The sequence below is a fragment of the Geotrypetes seraphini genome, chromosome 13 (genome assembly GCF_902459505.1).
Source record: "Geotrypetes seraphini chromosome 13, aGeoSer1.1, whole genome shotgun sequence".
NCBI lineage: Eukaryota > Metazoa > Chordata > Amphibia > Gymnophiona > Dermophiidae > Geotrypetes > Geotrypetes seraphini.
The window spans coordinates 16,016,377-16,044,371 of record NC_047096.1 but is presented as its reverse complement, the minus strand read 5'-3'; the positions used below and the strand labels follow the sequence as shown (position 1 = coordinate 16,044,371).

The 27,995-nt window shown below is 43.5% G+C and overlaps 1 protein-coding gene across 2 annotated transcripts in view; it reads left to right on the top strand.

The window, feature by feature from the left end:
* Positions 1-27,995, top strand: part of PKP1 (plakophilin 1) — a 92,451-nt gene that overhangs the window by 49,957 nt on the left and 14,499 nt on the right. The window contains exons 3-9 of one of the 2 annotated variants that reach the window (XM_033919014.1): positions 1,021-1,520; positions 4,564-4,708; positions 6,744-6,951; positions 11,496-11,673; positions 20,646-20,760; positions 21,966-22,133; positions 23,883-24,059. In XM_033919014.1, the coding sequence (XP_033774905.1) occupies positions 1,021-1,520; positions 4,564-4,708; positions 6,744-6,951; positions 11,496-11,673; positions 20,646-20,760; positions 21,966-22,133; positions 23,883-24,059 (1,491 nt within the window). Of the gene's footprint in view, positions 1-1,017; positions 1,521-4,563; positions 4,709-6,743; positions 6,952-11,495; positions 11,674-20,645; positions 20,761-21,965; positions 22,134-23,882; positions 24,060-27,995 lie in introns of both variants that reach the window. The other variant, XM_033919013.1, reaches the window with a different exon arrangement.

The window sequence follows — 27,995 nt, the reverse complement described above, 5'->3', positions numbered from 1 at the left end:
TTCCCCTCTTTTGCAGACCTCCCCTCCCCCCATAGCAGAAGATTAATAAAGCATGCTGTCATTCTCATCACCTTCCAGGAGAGCATTGTACCCCTATTCCACATGCACCTTCCCTAGGAAATTAAGATTACAAGGGATGACATCCAGAAACCATGGCTAGACCCACATCTCATGATGGCATGGAGTTAAGATGACAATCCGGTTTGTGTTCCTTCCTACCCATCATGGGTGTGGTGGTGAGGAATAAGCCTCTCCTAGTTGGACAAGCTTGTGAACTCTCTTCTGAAGCTTGTACTAACAAGTCAGCGCTGGCCAGGTCTGGGTAGAATGCAGTTAGAGGAATGGGTGACCACTGTCAGCCTAATGAAAACAATAAATGGGAGAGTAGTTCCGAAAATAACTCTTTCACAGTTTGGCAAACATCCAAATGCTACTTAGTCAATGAATTTCTGCACTAGATCTATAAGTGTATGCCACATCCATGAGAACTGTTACTAGTCTTATTTCTTCCTAGTTCAAAGGCCACCTAAAGAGAATAGTGATTTCAGGAGAGGGAAAATCTATTATGTCCCAGCCAGGGAAAATCGCATCCTTTAGATCAGGGGTTCTCAACCCATTCTTTGGAAAACTCCTAGCTAGTCAGGTTTTCAAGATAACCACAACAAATATATGTGAAATAGATCTGCATACAATGGAGGTGATGCATGCAAATTTATTGCAGATATTCTAAAAACCTGACAGGCTAGGCTGAGAACTGGATTGAGAATCCCTACTCTAGATCATTAGTTTCCAAACCTGCCCTAGGGACCTAAAGCTACTCAGGATTTCCCCAATGAATATGCACGAGATCTATTTGCATGTACTGCTTTCATTGTATGGTAATAGAGCTCGTGCATATTCATTGGGGAAATCCTGAAAACCCGACTGGATTGCGGCCCTCGAGGAGGGACTTTGACACCCCTGAAATAAAAGAATCATTGATGACAACATATTTCACTGTCCTCTTTCTTTCCACAGCAGCAAGTCTTCAATGGGACCCTTAAGAAGGATACAGACAACAAGCGTTTCAGCTCTTACAGCCAAATGGAGAACTGGAGCAGGCAGTATAAGTCATTGGGCAGCCCTACCAGCCCGGGCAGTGATTTTATCTACATGCAGAATTTAAAGAACAGCCGGAGTGAGCCAGACCTGACTGCTGAGCCCCGTGCCACGTTAAGAAAACAGAGCCAGTTGCAAGCACAGAGAGTAGGAGGAGGAGGAGGAGGAGGAGGAGGAAGGACAACGCAGAGCCGATACAGCTTTTACAGCAACTACAGCACTCAGCCAAGCATCCAGCAGAAGAAGAGGGGCTTCACCCCAACACGCACGCCATCCTCCATCTCAGGTGCCAGACAGGAAGTCTACGGAAATGGCCATACCCACATGTACAACACGATGCAAAAACAAGAATCATACTCTGGAACCCAATACAATACGCTCCAGAAGCCAGACATATATGGAGCTGCAAACATACCCATAAGGTAAAGTTTAAGGGGGAAATTCAGTAAAGGTTGCCCAAAATTAGACTCTGGAATAATTAAGGTTACCATATTTTGAGAAGGGAAAACCCCACCCTGTTCTGCCCCAGCCCTACCCCCCCAGAAAGCCTAATCTTCCCCTGACCTCTGGACCGTGTCTGGAGGGCCTCGAGCACGTGCGGAGGTGTGTGACATCGTCCACACATGCTCACAGACTCTCCAGAGGTTGCCAGGGCTTTCCAAAACCCGGACAAACTGCCAGGTTTTGTGAAATCCATCCGGGTACCTGTGAAGGAGACTGGTTTTCCTAAGTGTTGAACTAAGTTTTCTCTTTAATAAAATGCTGAATTATGTTTAGTTGCAGACCTAACTTATCTCATGTTCTAGCCTGCCTGAACTGGGTGTTTTAGCTTGGGCATTCTAGCTTCTTATGGCTATCTCAGCATACGATATTGTATTCCGCCCTCCTGGACATGTAACAGAAAGACTGCAGGGCTTAGATAAGTGACCTGCTAGTGACCTGCTAGTGTGAGCTTAGGACCAATGATTGTTAAGAAAAGTAACACGTGAAAAGTTTTTTCTAGAATTCAGTTGTATAGCCAGAAGAATGTATAAATATTTCTGTAACTTCCTGGTTTCGGGATTTCTGAAGCCAGCTTGGGGCTCAGGGGTCCGCATATGCTGAATAAAACATCTGTGCTTTCTTCAAGTCTCTAAGTTTTGTGGCTGCCCAAAGTGACCTTTCACCTGGACAGTCCTCTAAAAAGAGGAAATGTCCGGGTTTTCCCAGACATCCAGTAACCCTAGGAATAATATATGCTAAGCACAAATTCTATAAAAGCAGTTCTACATGAATCTGGGTTGGTTTTTTTGGGTTTTTTTTTACAGAATGCTAGATTGGCTTGCAATTTTCTGACTAATTTTAAGCATTTATGCCAAAGACCCATGTAAATACTTGCACCCAACTACTGTCAGTGAGATGCAGCAGTTCAAGTATTCTATAACCATGCACCTAAATCCTAGGAACGCCCCTGACCCATCCATGCCCCTCCCCTAGCCACACCCCCTTTGGAGTTGCGTATGAAATAAGTTAGGCATTCAGGTTATAGAACAGAGGCACAAGGCCGAACTGTATGTAACTACTAAAGACTGCTAATTAGTACTTCTTAACACCAATTTATTGTTATCACCTATGTAGCCAATTAATGTGCAAGCTGATCTGCAATCCACGCCCAAAATTTATTTATTTATTCATTCAATTTTCTATATCGTTCTCCCTTGTGTGCCCAATTTTGAGAGACCTATATAGAATACTGCTGAGGAAGGAAATTGGATTGGAAATTCATTGAGTGATGAGCAATTAAGAGGGAGGGGTGGGAAGAGATAAATAGATTTCATTCTAAGGACAGGAAAGTGACCAATGGAATGTCACAATGATCAGTCACAGGGGCAGGTTTTATTCACTTAGGAGGCTGATTCTCTAACTTATTGGCAAAATACATTACATTACATTACGGATTTCTATTCCGCTTGTACCTTGCGGTTCTAAGTGGATTACATTGGAAGATAACTGGGCATTTCCAGGAAGTTACATTACATTGGGAGATAGCTGGATATTTCCAGGAAGTTACATTACATTGGAAGATAGCTGGACATTTCCAGGAAGTTACATTACATTGGAAGATAGCTGGACATTTCCAGGAAGTTACATTACATTGGAAGATAGCTGGACATTTCCAGGAAGATACATTGGAAGAAAGTTGGACATTTCCATGAAATTACATTACATTAGAAGGTAGTTGGTTTCAAGTTACATAGTAAGGTTTCAGGTTATTTTGTGACATAGAGAAGAAGATTCCAGCATGATGGGATTCGTATTAGGTTAGGTTAACCGAATATGTTTTTTGAATAGTAGTAATTGCTAAAAATAATTTAATTGGGCGATAGGCGGCTATCTGATTCTATAAAAGATAGGCACCTATCACATGGTCCTTAGTGGTGCCCTAATGCCTAAGTGGACACGTCCATGGTCGGAGCATGAGTTAGGCGCTGCTAAGCACAATGCTCCTGAAATGTAGGCCTTTCAAAAAAACCCTCGCCTACATTTCAGGTGCCTAAGTTTTTATATAGGCACCACTAGCCGCTATTCTGTAAATGGAGCCAAAGCGTGATTGACACATAGCCAGTGCCTTTTTATCTGGGCGCCGTCTAATTTAAATACCATTTATAGAATCAGCCCCAGATTTCATAAGTAATATTCTGTAGGGGCTGAAAGGGAATGTATGTCTTTCTGGAGACAAACTGAAGTGTGATTTAAGGGGGGGGGGAAAGAAAAACCCTTGAGGTGGTATCAAGAATGTGGCATCTGAGATTGAGGCATCTCTCCTGCCATTTTTTTATCACATGGGGAGGAGTTGTGATAGCAGCTATTTTCATTGCCTTGGCGGGTGCCAATGTTGGTTTCTAGTGCCGGAGTTGGTATTGGATCTTTGGGGAGACGTTGGGGAGGCTGTCATTGACCAGGGAAGGCTGTCATTGACTGGGGAAGGGGGGGGGCCTTTTTTCTTTTTCTTTTTAACAGGACAGATATTGTGCAAGTGTAACACACACATAACAACTGTGTCCATTAAAAAAAAAAAAATTTCCTGCTCTGAACAGTTGAGTGGCAGGAGGATGCTTTCAGGGTTTCCCCTGCCGGCCCTGTGCCTGTGTGAGAGTCGCTCTCACAGCGATCAATCGGACGGGAGAGATGAGGATTATTACGAACCTCCACGTGAATCAAGTCCATGCAAAATTTATAATGCATCAATAGCTCTTTTAGAGACGGTCAAAAATTGGATCGAAGTGGACCCACACGGTCTTTAGTGCATCTGGGCCTCATTTCACAAACAGGACTTTCGACATCAGGCAACCCAAAAAGATTCCGTTCGTGTCCTACTGTTGAAGACAGATCCAAGCATTGCCTTTGTTTCACTCGGCTTCTTTTTTTTATCTCTATGTTGATTTGTTTTAATGGGGGTTTTAAAAACTTTTCTTTTGTTTTTAGATTGGATTCTAAAGACGAATTTGATAGTGGGATGCCTATTGATAAAGCAGTAGAACTTCTGTCTTGCCAGGATGAGAAGTACCAGATCTCTGGAGCCTATAACATCCAGCATGCGTGCTACCAGGATGAGAATGCTAAAAACCGGGTAAGCCTTCAGCCTTCTTTCATTACCACAAGAAGATGCTGGAATAAGCTTCCTTTGGAACTTAGACAGGCCTCTTTTGTGTTATGCTTTAGGAAGGAACGTAAAACAATTCTATTTCTGCACTTATAGCAGTGAGTGAATTGCCAAGAGTTATTTCACAGTCAAAATATGGGAGGTTGGGAATTTGCCATGCTGATGGGATATTTTATTTTATTTTATGTGATGTTATGTTATGTTGTTTTAAGTTTTTTTATATATATGTTATTAGTGTAAGGTCACAATTTGTTACCTGTATGTTCATGATCCTGGATGTTTTACTGTAATCCGCACAGAATTGTGAGATATGCGGAATATACATTTTTAAAAATAAATAAATAAATACCGTTGATAATGCATACTTGATACTTGCTTCAGGGTGAGGGCTGCATTCTTACTGTCCCATTAACGAGGGCTTCAAAGTCACTGTTGCACATCTGATCCACTGCTCCACTCAATGCCGAAGGTGTATTAGATTTCCAACTTTCAACATAGGATATTTCACTTATAATACTATTATAAAAAATATAACTCTAAATAATATATTTAAAATTTTAAATTCAAGTGTAGAAGTGTTCATACCCACACCCAGTGGCATACCTAGGGTATGTGATACCCGGGCCAATCATTTTTTAACACCCCCCTGCCAATATAAAAAAAATATATTTTTAATAATTTTAGTTAGCTAAGGATTGGATTGGATCTTCTAAAACCCTTCATCTGCTATCATATTCCATGTTCACACATTTCACAGTTTCTTTATACGAGGGTCTCAAAGTGTCCACCATTATGGATTTTTCAAGTTCTATGCTCACAGGCTGAGGGGTCTTACATTTAGGGAAGAAGAAAACCCTCTGTAGACATAGAGGCTTTTTTCAAAGCACTTAGATAGGTTTCTATCGTACTTTGTGTGTCTAATTGCGTTGAAAATGAGCCCCATGACTTACATAACTACTGCCCGTTTTCTTCATAAGCAGCTTTTATTGGCGCTCTTTCAAAGACTGATTTGGTCTGCGCCATTCTAGGTCATTCACCCAAGTTTCCAAGTTTATTTAAACCGCTTAAACAAAGTTTCAAGGCGGTATACAGTTACAAAAAATTAGGTTTTTATAGATTTATACAAGTCACTGTAAACACTAAACTCAGACAAACAGACTGACGCAATAGGTAAGAGGCAAGAAATACATTATATACTAGGAAAGATACAAAGAAGGCAAAAACAAAAGGAGTGGGTTCTAAAATACTGTTAAAAAAAAGTAATTTTTTCAAAGCGTTCCTACAAAATGAAAGAAACTTTCTGCGTGTCCATAAAAGGACTAAACTAAACTAAACCTTAAGTTTATATACCGCATCCTCTCCACAGAAGTGGAGCTTGACACGGTTTATAGGTTGAAGGCATTTTTGAATAGAAAGGCCTTTAATTTTGATAATGCTTCTCTTCATTTTATTCATTGAAATTATGATTTGATAATGCCTGTATCGATATTATGTTTTGATATTGTATTATTTTTCTTGGGAGGGGATGGGGAATTTATGTTTGTCCGCTCTTTGTATCATATCATATGTTTAGTGACTAAAGGACGATCAGGATAATATGTATGTAGTTAATGTATAAACCGGTATATAAATTGTAAAATAAATAAATAAAATCACATTAAGGATGATTCTTCTCTTAGATACTTTTACTAAACTAAACCTTAGGTTTGTATACCACATCCTCTCCACAATCGTATAGCTCGGCACGGTTTACAGGAGCTGGGATGGAAAAGGAACTCCAATGGAGGGTTATAGGACTTAGTATAAAGAATGTTTAGAGGGGCTTAGTATACCAGAGAGGGAGGAAGGATTACATTTTTGAGAATAGCCAAGTTTTCAGATGTTTATGGAAAAGTTGGAGGGAGCTCTTTTACCTTTGTCTTTTTAAATTAGTCACCTAAACTCGGATACCGTTCTGATTCTGTCCTTGGTCTGCGGACTCCCTTTTATCCCAACCCATCAGGTCTGTCAGCTAAACGGGATCGAGAAACTCATTTTCCTGCTGCAGAGCCCAAACCATAATGTTCAGCAAGCGGCTGCGGGGGCCCTTCGGAATCTAGTGTTTAAGAATACCGCCAACAAGATTGAGACCAGTCGGCGGGGTGGCATAAGGGAGGCAGTGCACCTCCTGAAGAGGACGACCAACCCTGAGCTGCAGAAACAGCTAACAGGTAGGGATCAGCATCAAAGAATGTGTCATTGCACATTTTTCTATAGGCTGTTTGTACTGCGAATAATTTGATGTTCTGTAGTTTGGTACTATGGAATTCCTAGATGATGTCTTGTAAACTGCATTGAACTTCAGTGGGTAAATGTGGGTTATAAGTTCCTTTTATATATATATAAATATATATATATATATATATATATATAAAAATGAAACATAGAAACATAGAAAAATGACGGCAGATAAGGGCCATAGCCTATCAAGTCTGCCCACTCTGCTGACCCTCCCCCTGTCTACTCTCCTAGAGATCCCGCTCCTAATGACCCATCTCCTTAACTCTACCCTCTTAGGGATCCCACATGGGCATCCCATTTACTCTTAAAATCTTGCACGCTGTTGGCCTCGATTACCTGCACCGGAAGCTCGTTCCAATGATCAACCACTCTTTCGGTGAAGAAATACTTCCTGGTGTCGCCATGAAATTTCCCGCCCCTGAGTTTGAGCGGATGCGCTCTTGTGGCTGAGGGTCCCTCGAGAAAGAAAATATCTTCCTCCACAGAGGTAAACCCCCCCAAAAAAAACCCAGCCATCCAATTCAACAGTACACTTCTCCCTCCGTATTCACTGTGATAGGGGGATTAACAGAACCGCAAATACAGAAAAACCGTGAATAACTTTTTCATATGTTATTCGCTGTTTTCTATTAAAAAACCATCATGAATATGGTGAAACCGTGAATAACATGGTGGGAGACCTGGTCTGTTCCTGAAGGAGAGGCAAAACACGATGAAGAAAGTGCTGGGAATCAGCGATTTTCTCTGTAAACGCTTGGAATCAGTGATTTCTGTATGCAAGCTGATGTGATTTGGGGGGAGCAGCCAGCAAGCTAAAAGCCGTGAATAATCGAAACCGCGAATACTGAAACTGCAAATACGGAGGGAGAAGTGTACAACAACAAAAGTCCTACAATTTGCAATACAAATGAACCCCGTCCCCCTTTCCCCAAAATACTATAAAATCCCCGAAACTCTCCAAAGAAATCCCCCCAACCCCCAGAGAATACCATACCCCCACCCGTTATAAGTTCCTTTTAATGTAAAGGATTTACAGTAGGAATTTAATGTAAAGAACATGCTTGAAAATGACTCAGCCGGTGGAGGTGAGAGGTTATTTTGGGCTGCCACCAGTATTGTCTATGGATATTCAGAACCGGGCCACGTCTAGGCACTGGCACTGGATACCTGGGTTTGTGCAACCAGCTACCCCTTTATCTGGTTAAGTACGATATTCAGCACTCAACCGCCTAAGTGAAACCGAATAAAGATAGGACTAAGTTTTATGGTGCCCGATTTGTCAGGTTAAATTACCCCTCCCCCATTTTATCAAGCTGTGCTAAAGATTTTAGCACGGGCTCCCATGCTCATAGGAATTCTGTGAATGTCAGAGCATTTACCGCACCGGCTTACGCTATGGACCTCTGGCGCAGCTTGATTAAAGGTTCGTCTCATTTTTGGACTAAAAACATGGGAGCCCATCATCCCTTTCTATCAGAAACTTCATTGGTTGCCAGTAGAGTCCAGAGTCCTGGTCAAGTTTTCCCGCATTTGTTACAAAGCAGTATTTGGGATGTTACCAGATTATCTTGCTTCTCAGTTTTCTTTGAATTATTCTAACAAAAATACACGCAGAATAAATTTATTTAATTACCCTTCTCTAAAATCATGTCACTATAAGAAGTTTTTTGATAGAATGTTACCATTTCAGGCCGCTAAATTGAATACATGGCTGGGAATACCTATACTAGAGGCTACTTCTTATTCTGACTTTAGAAAATCGCTAAAGACATGCCTGTTTAATATGTTTACATCTTAGTTGTGGCTCTGTTTACTTCTCTTGCTTTTCTACTTTTAATTGATGCATTTTGTGACTGTTTTAATGTATTTTATATATATTGATCGTGTATATTTTTTACTTTGTTGTGAACCGCTTTGAACTTTTGGTATAGCGGTATACAAAAAAATAAATTATTATTAAGTACTGAATTTCTGCACAACCGCCTAAGTGCCAACTCCGCCTCCAGACCGCCCACAAAATAGCTGGCTACAGTTAATAACTGCTCATATCAGCAGACAGCCCCACACAAGCAATTAAAGTGCCCAGGAGCCTCTGCTGCCCACTTAAATCGCTTTGAACATTGACCCCCCCCCCTTAGTTGCATAAGTGCCAACGTTTCAAAATGACCGAGAGTGCCAAACACAATCCGAACTGCCCCTCCCCGGACATAATGAAGGAGTTTGCTTAATATTGAGGGTGCTCACGCTGGTGTGGCGAGGGTGAGAGGTGCCTGGGGCGGTGGCACCCCCCTCGCCCTCTTCTTCACCCCCCGCCGCACATGTGCCCCTTCCCTTTCCCTGCATCTTTTTAGCTTCCCCAGCACGAGTGTCATCTCCCAATTTGCCGCCATCGTCGGCTCTCCCTCTGACGTCACTTCCTAGTCAACGGGCCCAGAAGGAACGTCAGAGGGGAGCGCCAAAGCCGGCTTAAGCAGCAGGTTGGAGCTGCTGCTCGCAACGGCGAAGAGTTAGAGGTACGGTAGAGGAGGGGGGAGGGAAGGCGCATGCTCAGCGGGGGAGGAGTGAGAAGGAGCAGGGGGCAGAGAGGAGGAGAGGTGCTAGTGCCACCAAGGCAGTGTCCGCGGCAGTCCGCCTCCCCTGCCCCTCCCTTACCACGCCACTGGGTGCTCAGCATGTACTGGCAGTTCAGAGCTGGCTCCTACGTTTAGTGGAGAACAACATGGCTGTATTTAAAAAATATATATATAATTTATATTCCGCATATCCTATAATTCTATGCGGATTACAAATTATTCAGTTACTCAAGCATTATTCCCTAACTGTCCCGGTGGGCTCTCACTCTATTTAATGTACCTGGAGCAATGGGGATTAAGTGACTTGCCCAGGGTCACAAGGAGCAGTACGGGATTGGAACCCACAACCTCAAGGTGCCAAGGCTGTAGCTCTAACCACTGCACCAAACACTCCCACTGGGATCAAAGTGTTATTTCATGGCGGGTTTTTTGGGGTTGGTTTTTTTTTTTGCATCTCTATGAATAAGTGGAGGAGAGTGACAGTTAGCTTTTTCTCCTAGAACCTTTAGGAAGGTCGAGGAGTAGGGAATTCTCACGCCCTTTTCCTGTACATTTTGATAGCATCCGAGTTAGGTATCCTCTGCTGGAAGAAAGGCAGTGTAGGTTAGGTGGGGTTAGGAGTTTAAGGGAGTGATATTTAGGGTGGTTGCTGAGAATGAATTATTGTGTTGTTATGATGTTCTGTTTTATGTATTCTACATGTAGGTTGTTTGCCCATGTTTGATTTTTACTTATAACCTCTCTCGGATGCCTTGCAAAAGGGTGAGCTAGAAATCTAATAAGTGAAATGGTCTGGAGCATCAGGATAGGTAATTTAGGGGGGGATTAAACTGTGTTGAGCTATACAACATGATGATCTAGACTGGATGAATGGCTTCTTCTTCTTTCTTTCTGTATGGCTGGGTGGTTTCTCCTTCGATCCCTGTGACTAGATAGTTCCTCCCTGGTCCTTTGCGTTGAGGAGGTTTCTCCTTGCATCTCAAGGACTGGGTAGTTCCTCCTTTGACACTGCCTAATTAGGCATTTTGTTCTTGGGTCTGTGAAAATAGGTGGTTCCTCCCTCGTGTTGTGTGATGTGACAGTTCATTCTTGGCACTGCATGACTGGATGCTTCTTCCTTGGTTAGGTGTGACTCAATATCTCCTCAGGTACCCTGTGACTAGATTGTACGACTGAATGATTTCCCCTTCAAGGTTGGTTTCAAAGGGTTTTGGTGCCCTGAGCCGGCTTTTGATTTGGTGCTGCCATCTTGGGGGATCTCCCAGCCAGCTTCCTCTACTAACCCCCATATCAGCTGCCAGTAACAGCTCCTTACCTTTCCTTTACACAGTGGCTCAAATGTCTTCCTTATGCTTTTGCTGGGATCTCTTCCATATGCAATCATTTGTTCTCATCTACCAGTGGTGTCACATGAAAGAGTACCATGGTGTGAGCAGAAAGGGATAAAAGGAGTCAGGATTTTCACTCAATCTTAAGCTTGCTCAACTTTGGAATGATCTCCCACTCCTTTTAAGGAGTTCCTGTTCACTTCAACTTTTTTGTAAATCTTTAAAAACCATTTAATTTGCTAAACACTTTGAAAATTAATTTCCTGAAACTCAGTTTCATTCTTCATGGTTTTTATTTGTTAAATTAACTATTGTAAACCAAGTTGAGCTTTCTTGGATTGATGTCTCGGTATATAAAACCAAGCCTTAGATTAGATTAGAGCAGCACAGTTTCTGCTGTGAAGGGTGAGCCATTAAGGCAGACTTTTGGCACCTTTGAACTTTTGCACCCTGTGCCAAAGCCTTACCTAGCTCATGCCTTAAGCCGACCCTGCTCCCCCTTGATTCTGGGTAGTGGGAAGATTTCTTTTTGGCTCTTCTCACTCTGTGCTCTTGTTCTTCCCTGTTCCATAGGGCTCCTCTGGAATCTTTCCTCTACTGATGAGCTGAAACCAGAACTGATCCGGGAAGCTTTGCCCGTTTTGACCGACAATGTGATTATTCCGTACTCTGGCTGGTCTGAACACAACACCCATTCCCAAAGAATTGGGATTGATCCAGAAGTGTTCTTCAATGCTACAGGGTGTTTGAGGTGAGTCAGCCAGTGGTTTGCGGCTTACATTTGGAAAAAATCTCTTGTCTTAGAAAACATTTTACAGAAAAATCACAGGAATCTCCCAAAGAAAACAAAGTCTGTGCTTGTCATTCCCATTATACAAACTGTTTCTTAGCAAATTGAAAAACTGGAAAATTTTTAAAAATCTTCAGGTCAATTATTCAGTTTGTCTTTATATATATATATATATATATATATATATATATATATATATATATAATATATTTATATATATTTATATAATATATATATATTATATATAATATATATATAATATATTATATATTATATAAATATATTTATATAATATATAATATATTTATATATAATATATATATATAATATATAATATATATATATATATATATAATTATATATAATATATTTATAATATATAATATATAATATATATAACATATATACTGTATATATGTTTTATATATAAAGACAAACTGCAGGCTTCACACAGCATACCCTGAAGAAAGCCACAGCATGATGGCTGAAACGCTGGTTCTACCGACCCAGATGTGGCGACACCCAGAAAACAGCAACAATCAAAAATTCATAATGTCAATTTAAACTATTTCGGCATTCAGCGGCAGTTTACATGAGCTAACAGTACTGACTGTACCACTAGTAGACTAGAATCTGGGCTTAACGCATTGTAATGCAGGATTTTACCATATGCTAAGTCCAGATTCGATGCGGCACCTTTGAGAGTCACAAGGAGCTGCTGTGGGACTTGAACCCAGTTCAGGCTTCTGCAGTAACCATTAGACCACTCCCGCCCCCTTCAGAAAACCACCGCAAAATGCCTTCATGCGGTCGCGGGGTAACCTGCTTTCGTGGTTCATGGTCAAATGCGCGCGGACAATTGCGCGCAGACAAGTGAGCGCGAAGACAATAGTGTCGTGCTCAATTGTCATTGCGCTCAACTGTCTTGCGCTCGCTTGTCTGCGCGCTTTTGCCTTGCGTGCATTTGACCTGCCACCGTTTTCACACATGAGCTGTGTGTTAAGTGTTTAACTCACTTTAGTATATTATATGTGTAACTAGTTGTTTAGCCCGTTACATTAACGGGTGCTAGCAGCCCTTCTCCCTTATTTTTACCTCCTCCCTGTCCAGCAACACCTCTCCCCCTTTCCCTGCTCCCCCCATATAGCAGTAGCCCTTCTCCTTTTATCTCCCCCTGTCCAGCAGCACCCCTCCCATTCCCTCCTCCCCCTGTCCAGCAGTAGCTCTTCTCCTTTATGTCCTGCTCCCCCTCTGTCCAGCAGTAGCCCCAGGAAAAGAGTGAGGATCACAGGACCAAAGCTTTTACTGACATCCAAGTAGGGGAAATCCACTCTCCCCACCTCCTTGCTCCTGCTGCACTTCCTCCTTGGCTATACACACGCGCGCGCACACACTTACATACAGCTCTCCGGCTCCTCGCGCCCCTCCTCCACATTCCACTTCTTCGGCGGGGGCCAACGTTTTCTTTATTTTGTTTTCTTTTCACGTGTTCCTCCTTCATGGAAAAACAGCACTACCGGCCAACTTAGTCCCTTGCCGCCCCCTTCCCGCGCCGCACAACCACCTTTCCTTCCCTCCCTCCATCAGGTGCAGTGAATCCACCAATGTTAAAAGGAGCCACGTGGAAATCGGAGGCCTGCCACTGCCGTAGCACTTTCCCCTCTGCCTTGGCAGAGAGGAACGTGTTACGGTGGCGGCAGGGCTCCAATTTCAAAGCAGCTCCTTTTAACATAGGCGGAGTTGAACTGACCTGATGGAGGAAGGGAAGGAACGGTGGGGCAAATTTCGGCAACAGCAGGAATTTTTGGCGGGTCAAGCACCGTGAAACTTTGTTTCTTTAGGCAGCCCCGGGGGGGGGGGGGAGGGGGTTGAATCGTCGATGTGCAGGCCGCTGAGACGGGAGTGAGCAGTTCGGCTTCCCCTATCTGGGGAAACCGGGGAAATCGCCGTGCCGAACTCAGCTGCGCGTCGGGAGTGAGTTTTTCGACTTCCCCTATCTGGGGAAACCGCCGTGCCGAACTCAGCTGCGCGTGGGGCCGTAGTAAGCGCGGGGCATGCTGCAGTCTTGGCGGCCACGGACATACGGATCATGGAAGCACGCTGATAAGACTGCGCATGCGCCGCCTACGGTTTTATTATATAGATTATGCATAGTGACCTGTAGAAGCTCCAAATAGCAGGGTTTCTATGTATAACTTATACACAGAAGACCAGAAATGCTGGCTTTATACATAAAACGAACAAAAGGGGACAATGGCGATAAAACCCTTCAAAGGTCTTTAAAAAAATGTTTAAAACACCATTGCTACAGTTTTGTAAAAGAGGGTGGGGGGAGTGTTTAGGCACGCAACCTCTGGTATTCTATATCTCACAGCACCCCCCGACCCACCTCTGCGCGAGTCTAGAATGATTCCTCATGGCCATTTCATCACAGCCAGTTAATCACGGCTATTTCAGTATTGCGGACGACACCAAACTATTTAGTGGAGCTCTGACTAAAGAGGACTGCGAAGAATTGCAAAGGGACTTGAACAAACTAGGGGAATGGGCGACAAGATGGCAGATGAAGTTCAACGTTGAGAAATGTAAAATATTACATGTGGGAAGCAGAAACCCGAGGTACAATTATACGATGGGAGGGATGTTATTGAATGAGAGTACCCAAGAAAGGGACTTGGGGGTAATTGTGGACATGACAATGAAGCCGACGGCACAGTGCGCAGCGGCCGCTAAGAGAGCAAATAGAATGCTAGGTATAATCAAGAACGGTATTACAACCAGAACGAAAGAAATTATCCTGCCGTTCTATCGGGCGATGGTGCGCCCGCATCTGGAGTACTGCGTCCAATATTGGTCGCCGTACCTTAAGAAGGATATGGCGTTACTCGAGAGGGTTCAGAGGAGAGCGACACGTCTGATAAAAGGGATGGAAAACCTTTCATACGCTGAGAGATTGGAGAAACTGGGACTCTTTTCCCTGGAGAAGAGGAGACTTAGAGGGGATATGATAGAGACTTACAAGATCATGAAGGGCATAGAGAGAGTAGAGAGGGACAGATTCTTCAAACTTTATAATAATAAAAGAACAAGAGGGCATTCGGAAAAGTTGAAAGGGGACAGATTCAATACAAATGCTAGGAAGTTCTTCTTTACCCAACGTGTGGTGGACACCTGGAATGCGCTTCCAGAGGATGTTATAGGGCAGAGTACGGTACTGGGGTTTAAGAAAAGATTGGACAATTTCCTGCTGGAAAAGGGTATAGAAGGGTATAGATATAAGGGTATAGATAGAAAATTACTGTGCAGGTCCTGGACCTGTTGGGCTGCCGCATGAGCGGACTGCTGGGCATGATAGACCTCAGGTTAGACCCAGCAGAGGCATTGCTTATGTTCTTATGTTCGTATGTTCTTATTCCGAGTGTGGGTCTTTACGGATCAGCTTTTGCGGGGCAATGCCCCTCACTCCCCCAAAACCTTCCCCTTCTTCCCCCCCCATCCAAGCCTCCTTCAGCCGTTGGCACCCCTTCGCTCTCGCCCAGCTTATCCTCCCCCATCACCACGGTTCGTCGGACAGGCACTTTGTGCTTTGGACCTTCTGTTTCAGGCATCTCATGTCCGCCGTTCTGCTGTGCTACTCTGGTACAGGGGCCAGATGGGGCCAGGCACTCAATGGACCATTTGCATTGTCCTGCTCTGTTGTTGCCAGTGTGGTGTGCCACAGACGCTGGGACTGCCAACCCCGCCCGCCAATGATTCTGGGACTCCCAGTGATTGGGGCTTTGTGCTAGTGCTGCATCCCCTCGGCTTTGCCCAGCTGTCATTCCTTCTCCCAGGGCAGGACTGAGTGTCTGCCGGGCGTCCTGACGTGGAATGGGATGATTCAGTGTGCCATTTTAGCATGGCTGCGATGAAACAGCGGCAATGTGTGGGGGTCAGAGTGAGAGACACCGGACCAGGATAGGAAGCCTCCAGCTGTCTAGAGCTACAGCTCCTGGAGGGTGAGTAAGGCAGAACTTATCAACTGTGTATATAATCCTTGGAAACAAACCTGTCCAGGAAAAACCACACTGCCCTCCCTGCCAAGTGGCTTACAGACAGAATGGAAATGGGCCACTAATACGATGGTTCACTGCCAGCATAGAAAAAAGAAAAAAAAACCTGAAAATGCAAAGACAATGTCGATTCTGTAGTACAGGACTGGAAACAGTCGCACATCTCATCACTGGGTGTGACATGAACATGTCAGAACGTCTAAATATAGAAAGGAACAATAAAGTGGCACATTTCATCTGCTGGAAACAATAAACACTATAACTTCTGGGCCAGAAAAACTGGGATCTCACAGCCGTGATCAAACAGTGACGAAGGAAGAAGTTGTGATAATTTGGGACGTTTACATTCCCATCATTAAACCGCTTGGTGCGTGAAAACTGGACATTGGGAGTGATGGGGTCAATACTATGGAATTCTGCATCATTAACTTTGCATCAATTTCAATGTTTTTCCACATGTAAAACTGATTTAAAATGCATGTTTTTTTTTTTAAATTTGACTTTTAATTAATATAGGGATACTGTTTTTTAAATTATATTGATTATCCTATATTAGAATTTGTTACCTGAGGTAAGTTATCAAGTTTAGTAAAGGAAGATCTCTCCTGATGGAAACATAGAAACATGATGGCAGATAAAGGCCAAGTGGCCCATCTAGTCTGCCCATCCGCAGTAATCATGATCTCTTCCTCTCTCTAAGAGATCCCACGTGCCTATCCCAGGCCCTTTCGAATTCAGACACAGCCTCTGTCTCCACCACCTCTTCTGGGAGACTGTTCATGCATCTATCACCCTTTCTGTAAAAAAGTATTTCCTCATATTACTCCGGAGCCTATCATCTCTTAACTTCATCCTATGCCCTCTTATTCCAGAGCTTCCTTTCAAATGAAAGAGACTTGACTCATGTGCATTTACATTACGTGGGTATTTAAACGTCTCTCTAGAAACAATGCTAACAATAACAATCTTAATTAAATTACTGCAGCAAAAAATGTTGCAAAAATGTTATAAGCCAAGTGGTGGAACTATCCTTTGAAAAATTTAAGTAAAGTGGAGAAAAAAGCCTCAACTAATTTTATATGCAGACGGCAACCCAATGAGTTTTTTAGCCGTTCTTACTCTGTATTAGAGAATGACACGGTGGCTGTTACCCGCAGCTGGCCGTGGCTAGCCGCGGGTAACCCGCCAAAACAGTGACCAAAAAAAAGGTCACCGCGAGATCGGGGACAAGGCCATTCACCGCCCCTTGGAGCGGTGAATGGTTATCACGCGCGGTGAACGAGCATGAACACGCGGTGAAGAGAGGTCAATCCGGCAGCCCCCTCTCTCCCACCGGCCAGCCGGCCATGCATCTCCCTCCCTCCCTCCTTTTCCCTTACCTTCTCTTGTTGAAACTGGCGATTTCTATAAGGCTATGTGCTGTATTACAGCCGGAGCCTTGAAGTTGCGTTGCGTTGTCTGCTGGGAAAGTCTCCTCTGACACAACTTCCTGTTTCCAGTTGCATCGGAGGAGACTTTTCTAGCAGGCAATCCGACGCGACTTCGAGGCTCCGGCTGTAATACAGCGCATAGCCTTATAGAAATTGCTAGTTTCAACAAGAGAAGAGAAGGTAAGGGAAAGGGAGGGAGGGAAATCCACGGCTGGCTGGCAGGAGGGAGCTACTGGACCGCATGAAGGGTGCTGGGGGTGGGAGGATAGAGAGGAGAAGATACTGAAGACGGGGACGGGGCGATGAAAGGGACAGCGGGGACGGTGACAGGGCGTGAAGGGGTCGGCAGAGATGGGGACGGGGCGGTGAAGGGGACGGGGGGACGGGGCGGTGAAGAGGAAGGTGGTCCGGGAACGGGGCAGTGACGGGGACAGAATTTTTCCCCGTGTCATTCTCTACTCTGTATCATAGGCAAAAAAACTCCACTACTTCTCTAAATGAAATCTTTCAAAATAGGAAAATATTTCACCACTGTGCACAGGGAACAGGAAAAAGAACTTTCAGAAAGGTAACACTTATCTTCACAGCTGTTGATGTAAGCCAGGATCGCGATCCACAGACGCAACGATCTTACTGCAGTCACATTTCCGGCATTGAAGTGAAGACAAGGTCTGCTCCGGAAAACAAACTAGAGGGTAAAAAACTACCTAACAGGAGTAAAATACACTCTAGCAAAAAAAAACAACAAAACCCCCCCCCCCAAAAAAAAAAAAAAAAAAACAAACAAACCGGGCATCAACTATTGTGCTTAAGAGTTCCTGCAGTGACCACTAGACATTAAACTATACACAATTACAAAGAGGAGGAGCGAAAAACAACAGAAGAAGAGAACCCTCCGTGCTCACACACTCACAAAATAATCGGCATGGTTCACAAACACACAACTTAACATAGCGTTGCATTACTGTGCAGTCTCATAGGAGCAATTCAGCTGACGATTATAATCCGAAGAGCAGCTTCCTGGGTCTCATCGATGTTACACTCATATATCAACAAAAGAATATGCAAATCCTTGTTTCGCCAAATATGCTGCATCAAGAGAAGCCCATCTCCAGTTAACAACTGTCCCTATAAACAGATATGTAAGTCACTGTAATCGTCTAATGTACTGTGAGCGTCCGTTTGTAACCCGTTCTGAGCTCCTGGGAGGACGGGATAGAAATTGAAATAAATAAATAAATGAAAAGTAAAGGAGAAAACCAGTACTAAGGCCCGGATTCTAAAAGTGGTGGCATAATCGGCAGACGCCTGAAAAAATGGCTGTTCTGCCCCCATTTTATGTGTGGGGTATAATTACAATTTACTTGCATATTTTATAAAAATACACATGCACACACATAGTAAGAGTAATTGTACAAATTGTATGCTAACAGTTACATGCTAATTACATGTGTAAATCATTAGAATATTAACATATGCATGTAAATGCCAAAATTCTACCTGAGCGCCGTTTCTAACTACACACATATCTTATATGTAGATGCTGTCTAGGCTTAGGCAGGACTCGGCCACATGTAACTTACACACTACATATCAATGGAACTTAGGCACACGCACACCCACTTATACCAGCTCTGTGGCTAGTGGAAGTACTGTACTCTGTATTGGTAGCATGGAATGTTGCTACACCTTGGGTTTTGGCCAGGTACTGGTGACCTGAATTGGCCACCATGGGAGTGGGCTACTGGGCTTGATGGACCATTGGTCTGGCCCAGTGAGGCTATTCTTATGTTCTTATAGAGAAGGTTACCGGATTTCTTCATTAAAAAAAGAGGCCATGTGGCCCACCCCATTCTGCCCCTGGTATATACTTATCTAATCTAATCTAATCTAAACCTTAAGTTTATATACTGCATCATCTCCATGAGAATGGAGCTCGACACGGTTTGCAAGAACTTAAAATAGTGGGTAGAGAAGAAGAAAAAGGATTACATGAACTTATGTGTAGAAGGGGGAAGAGAAAGGGGGGAAGGATAGAGCTACAATTTGCTGAAAAGCCAGGTTTTCAGTTGTTTGCGGAATAACTGAAGGGAGCTCAGGTTCCGCAGCGGGGTGGTGAGGTCGTTCCAAAGACCTGTGATTTTGAAGAGAAGGGATTTTCCCAGTTTGCCTGCATAGTGGATGCCGCGTGGAGAGGGGAAGGCTAGTTTAAGCCTTTGGGCAGTTCTGGGAGGAGTCGGGACTGGAGGAGTTGAAAGACAGTGGGATAAGAGGAGGCAGGATTCCGTGAATGATCCTGAAAGCCAGGCAGGAACATTTGAAATGGATTCTGGAGATTATTGGGAGCCAATGAAGTTTGGCAAGGAGTGGGAAGGCATGGCCAGACTTGCGTTTTGAGAAGATCAGTTTGGCTGCAGTATTCTGGATTAGCTGGAGTCTTAGGATACTTTTTTTTGATAGATTTAAGTAGATGGCGTTGCAGTAATCTAGTTTGGAGAGGATGATGGATTGGACAAGGATGGCAAAGTGTTGTTGGCTGAAGTAGGATCTAGCTTTCCTCAGCATGTGGAGGCTGAAAAAGCATGATTTTGCCAAGGAGTTGAGGTGATCATTGAGGGAGAGAGAGGAATCTTATCACTGTTGTACTGAGCTGACTGAGGGATGCGTGGATCAGAGGCCTAGGACTTCAGTTTCTCCCCTCTGTTGATTAAGACCTGTTTCTTTCCTCTAATCTTACATTTTGCTCAGTGTGACCTTAGAAGACAATAAGAACATAATGCCCTACTGGGTCAGACTAAGGGTCCATCTAGCCTAGTATCATTTTTCCAACAGTTGTACGTCTAGACCACTCATGTTCAACCCAAATGTTCAGTATGTTTGCTGCGCCTTATTTCCACATATTCAAGTGGACTAAAAAAGTGACCACATGACTTTGGGATCTGAATAATCCAAGATGATTGTTCTCTTTCTCCACTCTTCTGCATTAATTTCTTACTAACAGTTTTCATATCTTTCTTTTCTTCTCATGCACCTTTCCCCTGTTTCTATTTCTCACTCCCTCTATGTTTCTTGTCTCCCTCTTTTCTTCTTCCATGATCTCTGATTTTTTTTCTATCAATATCTCTGTCTTTGCTCTTATCCTTTCTTTCCCGCTCTTCTTACCCCTCCGTCTCTTTTCATCTTTCCTGTCTTCTTGCTGCTACTCATGTTTCTATTTTATCTCTTCTTGTCCACCTAAATCCTTGCCTTTTCTTTTCAACTCTGCTCTCTCTCTCTCTTCCAATTGTGCTATTTATTCACTTCTTCTCATGTTTCTCTTTTTTTCTATCATTTGTCTACATCCCCCCTCTTCTTGTCTCTTCCTGACGTACTATTGTTTATTCTTTTGTGTCTTGGTCTCTTTCTTTCCTATGTTCTGATCCTCTGTCTCCTTCCCCTTCTTTTTTTCCAGGAACCTGAGTTCTGCAGATGCTGGGCGCCAAACCATGCGGAACTGTAAAGGACTGGTCGATTCTCTTGTGCATTATGGCCAGACCTGTGTATCTAACAACCAGGCTGATGACAAGGTATGAACTGCTCCAAACTCTTCTCCTAGTATCACTACAAGAATATCTTTTCTTCCAAACACGCATTCCCAATGATTCAGGGTTCAAAACTTCTCTCCAAATATAAATCTGACAGAATTTGGTCAACAATCTCTTTCAGGGCTTCCCAAACTTATTCTGGTCATTCTATAACTGTCAGGTTTTTCAGTATATCTACACTATACATGAATGAGAATTGTGCATACACGGGAAATTTATGGACAAATTTGTCTCATGCCTATACAGCGTGGATACAGTACCATTAAAAACCTGACTTACAGGAGGGTCCCCAAACAGGTTTTGGGAACTCTGGTCTGCGTCTGTTTAGGAAATCTTTGTATTATGAAATACTTCTCCCCACTAGATGAGGGAAACTCTGAACTTATTTATCCAGATGTTCCATATCTTTAGTCCCCGAAAATGAATCTGATTTATGGTGCACTGTCAGTGCTCTCCATTAGAATAATCAAAATCAGATGCTTACGCACTCTCCTGAGAAGTTCAAACAGGTTGCGAGCCACTAGGATTCATTGGCTACCTATAGCGACCAGAATATACTTCAAAGCATCCTGCATTTTGCACCAGATACGTCGCACCAACTCAGTGGATGCAATAACCCATATCTTCTCTAAACTCCAATTCTCATCTTTCAGAATCATCAACACCCCCAAAATGCTCCTCCCCTTCCCAAAGGGAGTCAAACACAAACGTACATTCAACACATTATACACCTATGTTGTGACAAGAAACTGGAACTGCCTCTCCATTGAAGCAACATCGTAAGCCAACTACCTGAACTTCAGAAGAAACCTGAAAACATTCCTTTACAGCAACCATTTCCCAATCAGATGACCCATTAGACTTCCAAGGGCTCCAGGCCCTGACTCTCATGATCCTGCCTCCCGGTTCTCCCACAAGCCTCGCTTGTATTTCTCCTCTTGTTTGTAAAATGTTGTGCCGATTACCTCTGAAAGCTCTTGATTGTAAAATATTGTAACGACGACTTTGTTGTTCCAAGGGCTCTTATCCAATTGTTAATCTTGAACCGTTATAGGCACTGAGCGATCCATCCCTGATTAGATTAGATTCAGTGCTCTGTGTACTCGCCAGTAAGCTACCATGAGCCCAGTTATTTTTTAGTACAAAGTTGTTAAACAGCAGTTTTCTTTCTGTTTTTCTGATGACAGTCAGTAGAGAACTGTACCTGCATTCTGCACAACCTCTCATACCACCTGGACTCTGAGGTGCCAAATAAATACACCGAACTGACCGAGAAGCAGAACTACATGGCCAGGAACAGTGAGACAGACAAAACCTCCATGGGTTGTTTCAGCAACAAGAGCGAGAAGGTGCAGGTAATCATGAACTTTGAGTAGGAAGGACGCTGTGGTAGATTATAGGGGTCTGGAGCGCTAATTTAGGATAAGGCATCACGCCATAAGGTACAGGATAATCCTGACCTGGGGTTTACTCCAGTGCAGGCTGGGGCTTATAGTTCTCATTTGCTTAGCAAAATCAAAGGGTCAATTGGACATAAAAGTACATACAGTAGACTTTCTGTTAACCAGAACTCTCAAGCAACCAGAAAAAAAAATCAAAAAATTACTGTAATACTTTAAATAAAAATGAAAGTAAAATCAATTTCTGGCAGAAATTTAAGCGTAAACTTGGCACACCACACCTGAGTATGCCCACTCTTTGTCTACCATGTGTCCGGTAAGTTATCTGGAACAGTTTATGGTATGGCATAGTATGGGATATAGTATTAGGGAAATTTTTAATATTAACTCTCAAGCAACCAGAAACTACATTTATCCGGCATTTATCAATCCCCATGGGTGCCGGTTAACTGAAAGCCTACTGTATATGCAATAGGCAAATACCAGGATGGGATTGCCTGGTCCTTAGGACATGGAACCAGATAATAACCCTAATTCCAGGGCTGCTTTTATCTTCAGCTCCCCAAATGTTATGAATATGTATTGCCCCCAGGTCAAAGCCACTAAACTGCACTTTGTTCTGTTAGATGTTGCATCTTTTCATCAGGTTAGGCTGGAAGAATATCACTCATCAATATTTCACATTGCAGGTTCTGTGTTTTGGAATTCTTACTGGAATTGCAAAAATGTAGTAACACTGTGTAGTTTCATAAACAGTTTTAATTGTGCACTGCCTTGCTCTGGTATATACAGTTAAACGCAATAAAGTACATACGTTGTAAATAAATCAATGATAAGGTGCTCAGTTGTTAGGGTCATAGATATTGCTCAAAGATTTACGGGCTGCTATTCAGACACCAATATTTGTCGGGGGGGGGAGGGTCCAATTCTGTATTCATTTTTACACAACCAAGACAAAGTGCAACCAATTATACATAAGTGATACAATTAACAGCACTAATAGCAATTGAATAATAATAAGATAAAATCACCCCTTCCCACCCATCCTAGATGTGTATGACACTCATTCAGAAATCAAAGGGTGATAGTAATGGTCAATTCTTGCCATACTTCGCCAGGTTTCATTGAAATTATAGTGTCCCAATTGTATTGAGTTTATTCTCTCAAACGTATAAAACTGGCACAATGTTTCCACCCCAAAAGTTATAATTTATAATCATTTCAAATTATATTATTACCTCATCCTCTCAATATTTGTCTGTTTTAATATTTTGATGTGTTTTAGGGCTCCTTTTACAAAGCTGTGTTAGGCTTTTGTTTTATCGCTGACTTACAGGGAAATTGAGTTCCTGCGGGCATGGGGACAGATTTGTCCCTGTGTCACTCTCTTGCAGTGACTGCATTTGTTGAACACGCCAAGGGCTCCTTTTACAAAGGCACGGTAACGGTTTAACGCATGTAATAGCGCGCATGAAACCACCAGCCGTGCTAGCCGCTACCGCCTCCTTTGGAGCAGGCGGTAGTTTTTTCGGCCGGCGCGGGGGTTAGCGCGTTAACCCTGCTACCGCGGCTTTGTAAAAGGAGCCCCAAGAGGCTTTATAGTGCTTTTAGCATGTTCTTGCAAGAAGCTTATCCACATACTCCCAAACCTTCTGATTGTTTAATCAAATGAAATTGAAGTTTTAGCGTTTCTTCTCTTCATAGAACAACAACTTTGAATTGCCTCTTCCTGAGGAAGAGTCCAATCCCAAGGGGGCGAACCTGCTCTTCCATTCCAATACCATCCGGATGTACCTGGCTCTGCTGGGACTGAGCAGGAAGGATTCCATTATGGAAGCATGTGCCGGGGCCTTGCAGAACCTCACCGCCAGCAAGGGACTGGTAAGGAGATCAGACCTTTTTGAAAGAACCGGTGCTATTCAACCGTTGTGTGGTTCACAGTTAAAACCACTCAGATTCCCTCTTTGTCAAGCTTGTATTGCATTTCTGAGGATTTACTAGATTTTCAGGTCTTTGAAAGTTTGTCCTACAGACTCAACCTCAATAAATTGCAGGGAAGTTGGTGAAGGGGGGGGGGGGTGAAGTGTGGGCTGCTTTGCAATTTATTATCAGACTCCTTAGGTGGATATCACAAGTGTACAGAAAAGTGTAAATACAGCACAGGCAACTGAAAAGTGAACATAAGAACATAACATAAGAACTGCCATCTCCGGATCAGACCTTCGGTCCATATCCCTCTATGTCTCTCATAAGGAGATGTGTGTCTAGTTTGCTTTTAAATCCTAGAACGGTGGATTCCTCTGGGAGAGCATTCCAGATATCCACCACTCATTGCGTGAAGCAGAACTTCCTGATATTCGTCCTGGACTTGTCCCCTCTTATCTTCAGTCCATGTTCTCTTGTCCGTGTCACATTGGACATTGTAAATAATTTTTTCCTGCTCTATTTTGTCGATTTCTTTCAGTAGCCCATTTTCACAATGGTCAATCCAGGTCACTAGTACCAGGCAGAAACCCAGAGTAGCAGCATTCCAGAGCTGAGATTGTGATGTCATAATGCTTCATTCCACCAGTGCCTAAGAGCCAGCCTCAGCAGTGATGTCACAATGGCTTGATTGTCCCAAGTACCTAGCTAGATCCCAAGTAGTAAAACATAAGAACATAAGAACTGCCATCTCTGGATCAGACCTTCGGTCCATCAAGTCCAGCGATGGCCCAGCCAGGTGTACACCTGGCGTAATTTTAGTCACCCATATCCCTCTATGCCTCTATGCCCCTCTATGCCTCTATCCCTCTATGCCCCTCTATCCCTCTATGCCCCAATGAATATGCATGAGATCTATGTGCATGCACTGCTTTCAATGCATATTCATTGGGGAAATCCTGAAAACCCGACTGGATTGCAGCCCTCAAGGAGGGACTTTGAGATCCCTGTGCTAGGGTGACTAACTGCACTGCACATGGAAAGAGATCACCACACGTCAACACACATTTTAAAGAAACTGGAAGTGCAAGCTCCTTAATTTAATGGGAGCAATACCAGGCTTGATTGAACTTGCCCTGTTGACATGGAGCCCACTCAGTTAATACCTCCTCACCCCCATTTTAGCTCCCTAACAGTCCGTCATTGTTGCCTCTTTTCGAAATAAATAAATATTGTTTTCTTACTTATTACTAACAGTAATTAGGGCTGGAGGAATCCTGATCACTCCACACCTAATATTCAAACTGACATCCAGGCCTGGATTGTGAAGTGATAGAGAATGACACGGAGACAAATTTTTCCCTATCCCCACAGGAACTCATTTTCCTACCCGTCCCGTCCTGGAGAGTTCTTTTTCTGTCCCTGCCCCATTCCTGCAAGCTCCGTCCTCATCTGCACAAGCCTCAAACGCTTTAAAATCCTAAGTAGCCACATTCTAGAGCTCAGATTGTGACGTCATAATGCCTCATTCCACCAATGCCTAAGCTCCGTCCTCATCTGCACAAGCCTCAAACGCTTTAAAATCATGTGTTCGAGGTTAAGGCAGAGCTTACAGAAATGAGGCAGGGACAGTGAAAAAACTTGCGGGGGTAGGATGGGGAAAAATTTGTCCCCGTGTCATTCTATACAATCTGCCATTGGTGGTACCAAAGCCCAAGATGTGAAAACTGTCCTGTGTGTTTTTTCAAAGAAGTTATAGTGAATTGTCAGATCAGATAAAAATCCCTAGAAATTCCCAGGACAGAAGCTGAAGAATTAAAGTAGAGCAGATCAGATCATTTGTTACGAGTATTTTATTTCTCTTTTCATGAAGGATACTAGACATCCCCAGCAGATACGTATTCTCTCTGCAAATAGAGACTTGCCCTACTGGCAGAGGCAGTTCCTTTCCCTTCCTGCTGGGCAGTCAGCTGCCGAGGCTTTGGAGGGATCACATACCAGCCGGTTGCTACAGTAACTCAGCATCTCGTCCAACCCCGTCTGCCTGTCTCTTCAGAGAAGCGTGTGGAGACAATGGCAAGGAATAAAAGAATCCAAAAAAGAATAAAGCTGGCATATGTTCAGTCAGTGAACGGCTGGAAGTCGTGCCAACCGCAGGCATCTCCGCGCTGTGCATTTACCATGTAAGGGTAAAGCCACATCAATGCCTCTATCTCCATCACCTGTCTTCTGAAACAGACCAACCAGAGAACAAATTGATAGTACAGTAGCCCAGTGCCAGACAGTTTACATAGTAAGAGGCCCTTGTACTAATTGCGTGCTTACCGCGGGGTAAAAGGCACTAAATTAAGAATTTACCGTGGGGTAAAAGGCACTAAATTAAGAATAGTGCAAAACACAGCAGTTCGTCTGATCTTCGGATTGAGGAAAAACGACCACATTAGCCCTTACTACAAAACGTTGCACTGGTTGCCAATGGAGGCGCGAATTCTGTTCAAATTTGCCTGTATTTGTTTCAAGCAGGTCTGGGGTCTAGCGCCTTCGACTGAGGACAGCCTTTAATGGACTGAGCATGGCTTAGGGGTCTGTAGACCAAACATTTAGGCCCTCTTTTACTAAGGTTCACTAATTGATTAGCGCAAATCGAATGAGTGCACGCTAAACGCTAACGCGTGCATGTTAGTCTTTGGGCGCGTTAATGTTTAGCGAGCGCTAATCGGTTAGCGCACCTTAGTAAAAGAGGGGGTAAGTTGCCTGCGACATTTAGGTGGTTTTCTGTTTCTTTTATTTGGGTTAAATGCTTTTTGTTTTGTGGGCAATAATGTTAATATTGTACCCTATATTGTATCAATATTACACTGTTGATGACAGAAGAAACCCCCCCCCCCCAAAAAAAAAAAAAAAATTTGGTTGTTTTCCTGTTTGTTTGGATTAAAGGAATACAGTCCCTGGGTACCATCTTGGTAGGGGTGCCAGCCCCCGTCTTCCTCTCTGCCCCCCCCTCCTTCACGCACGCCCCTTCCCTTCCCTCGTACCTCTTTGACATTCGTGGCATGAGCAGCATCGGCTCTTCCTCTGACATCACTTCCTGGACCCGCACCTAAGAAGTGACATCAGAGGAAGAGCCGACGCTGGAGCGAGCAGCAGGTTGGGGGATGCTGCTTGCACCAGGAGTGTTAAAGAGGTACAGGTGAAAGAAAGGGGCACTCGCATGCGTGGCAGGAGGGGGGCGGGGAAGGAGCGGATGGGGGGGGGCAGAGAAGAGGGCGAGGGAGAGGCGCCTTTCACCCTTGCTATGCTACTGTGTGGATGCATCAGGCTGTTAAAATCCGCCGAACAAACAGAAGACCAACAATCCTAGAAGATGATAGCAAGAACTCGAATTCCGCCATATTTCTTTGGTTGAATTATAGTCCTTGCTTTACCTTCTGCGATTGCTGGTCTGCTGTTTGCTCTGCTGTGCTTGAATTTCAGATCTTCTGCAATCTACAGTTTATTTTACCAGAGAAATCCTTCAATTTTTTTTTTTTTCAATAGCACAGCTACACCCTCTAGTAGTACTAGGGCTACTCTTGCCCAGGCTTGAGGTGGATTAGGCCTTCTCTGGCAGAGAAGCTGACATTGGTAAGGACCAATGAATGGGCCAATTGTGTTCCAAAAAGCAATGCTTTTGTAATGTAATGTAATGTAATTTATTTCTTATATACCGCTACATCCGTTAGGTTCTAAGCGGTTTACAGAAAATATACATTAAGATTAGAAATAAGAAAGGTACTTGGAAAATTCCCTTACTGTCCCGAAGGCTCACAATCTAACTAAAGTACCTGGAGGGTAATAGAGAAGTGAAAAGTAGAGTTAGAGGAAAAATAAAAATAAAATAAACATTTTAACAAG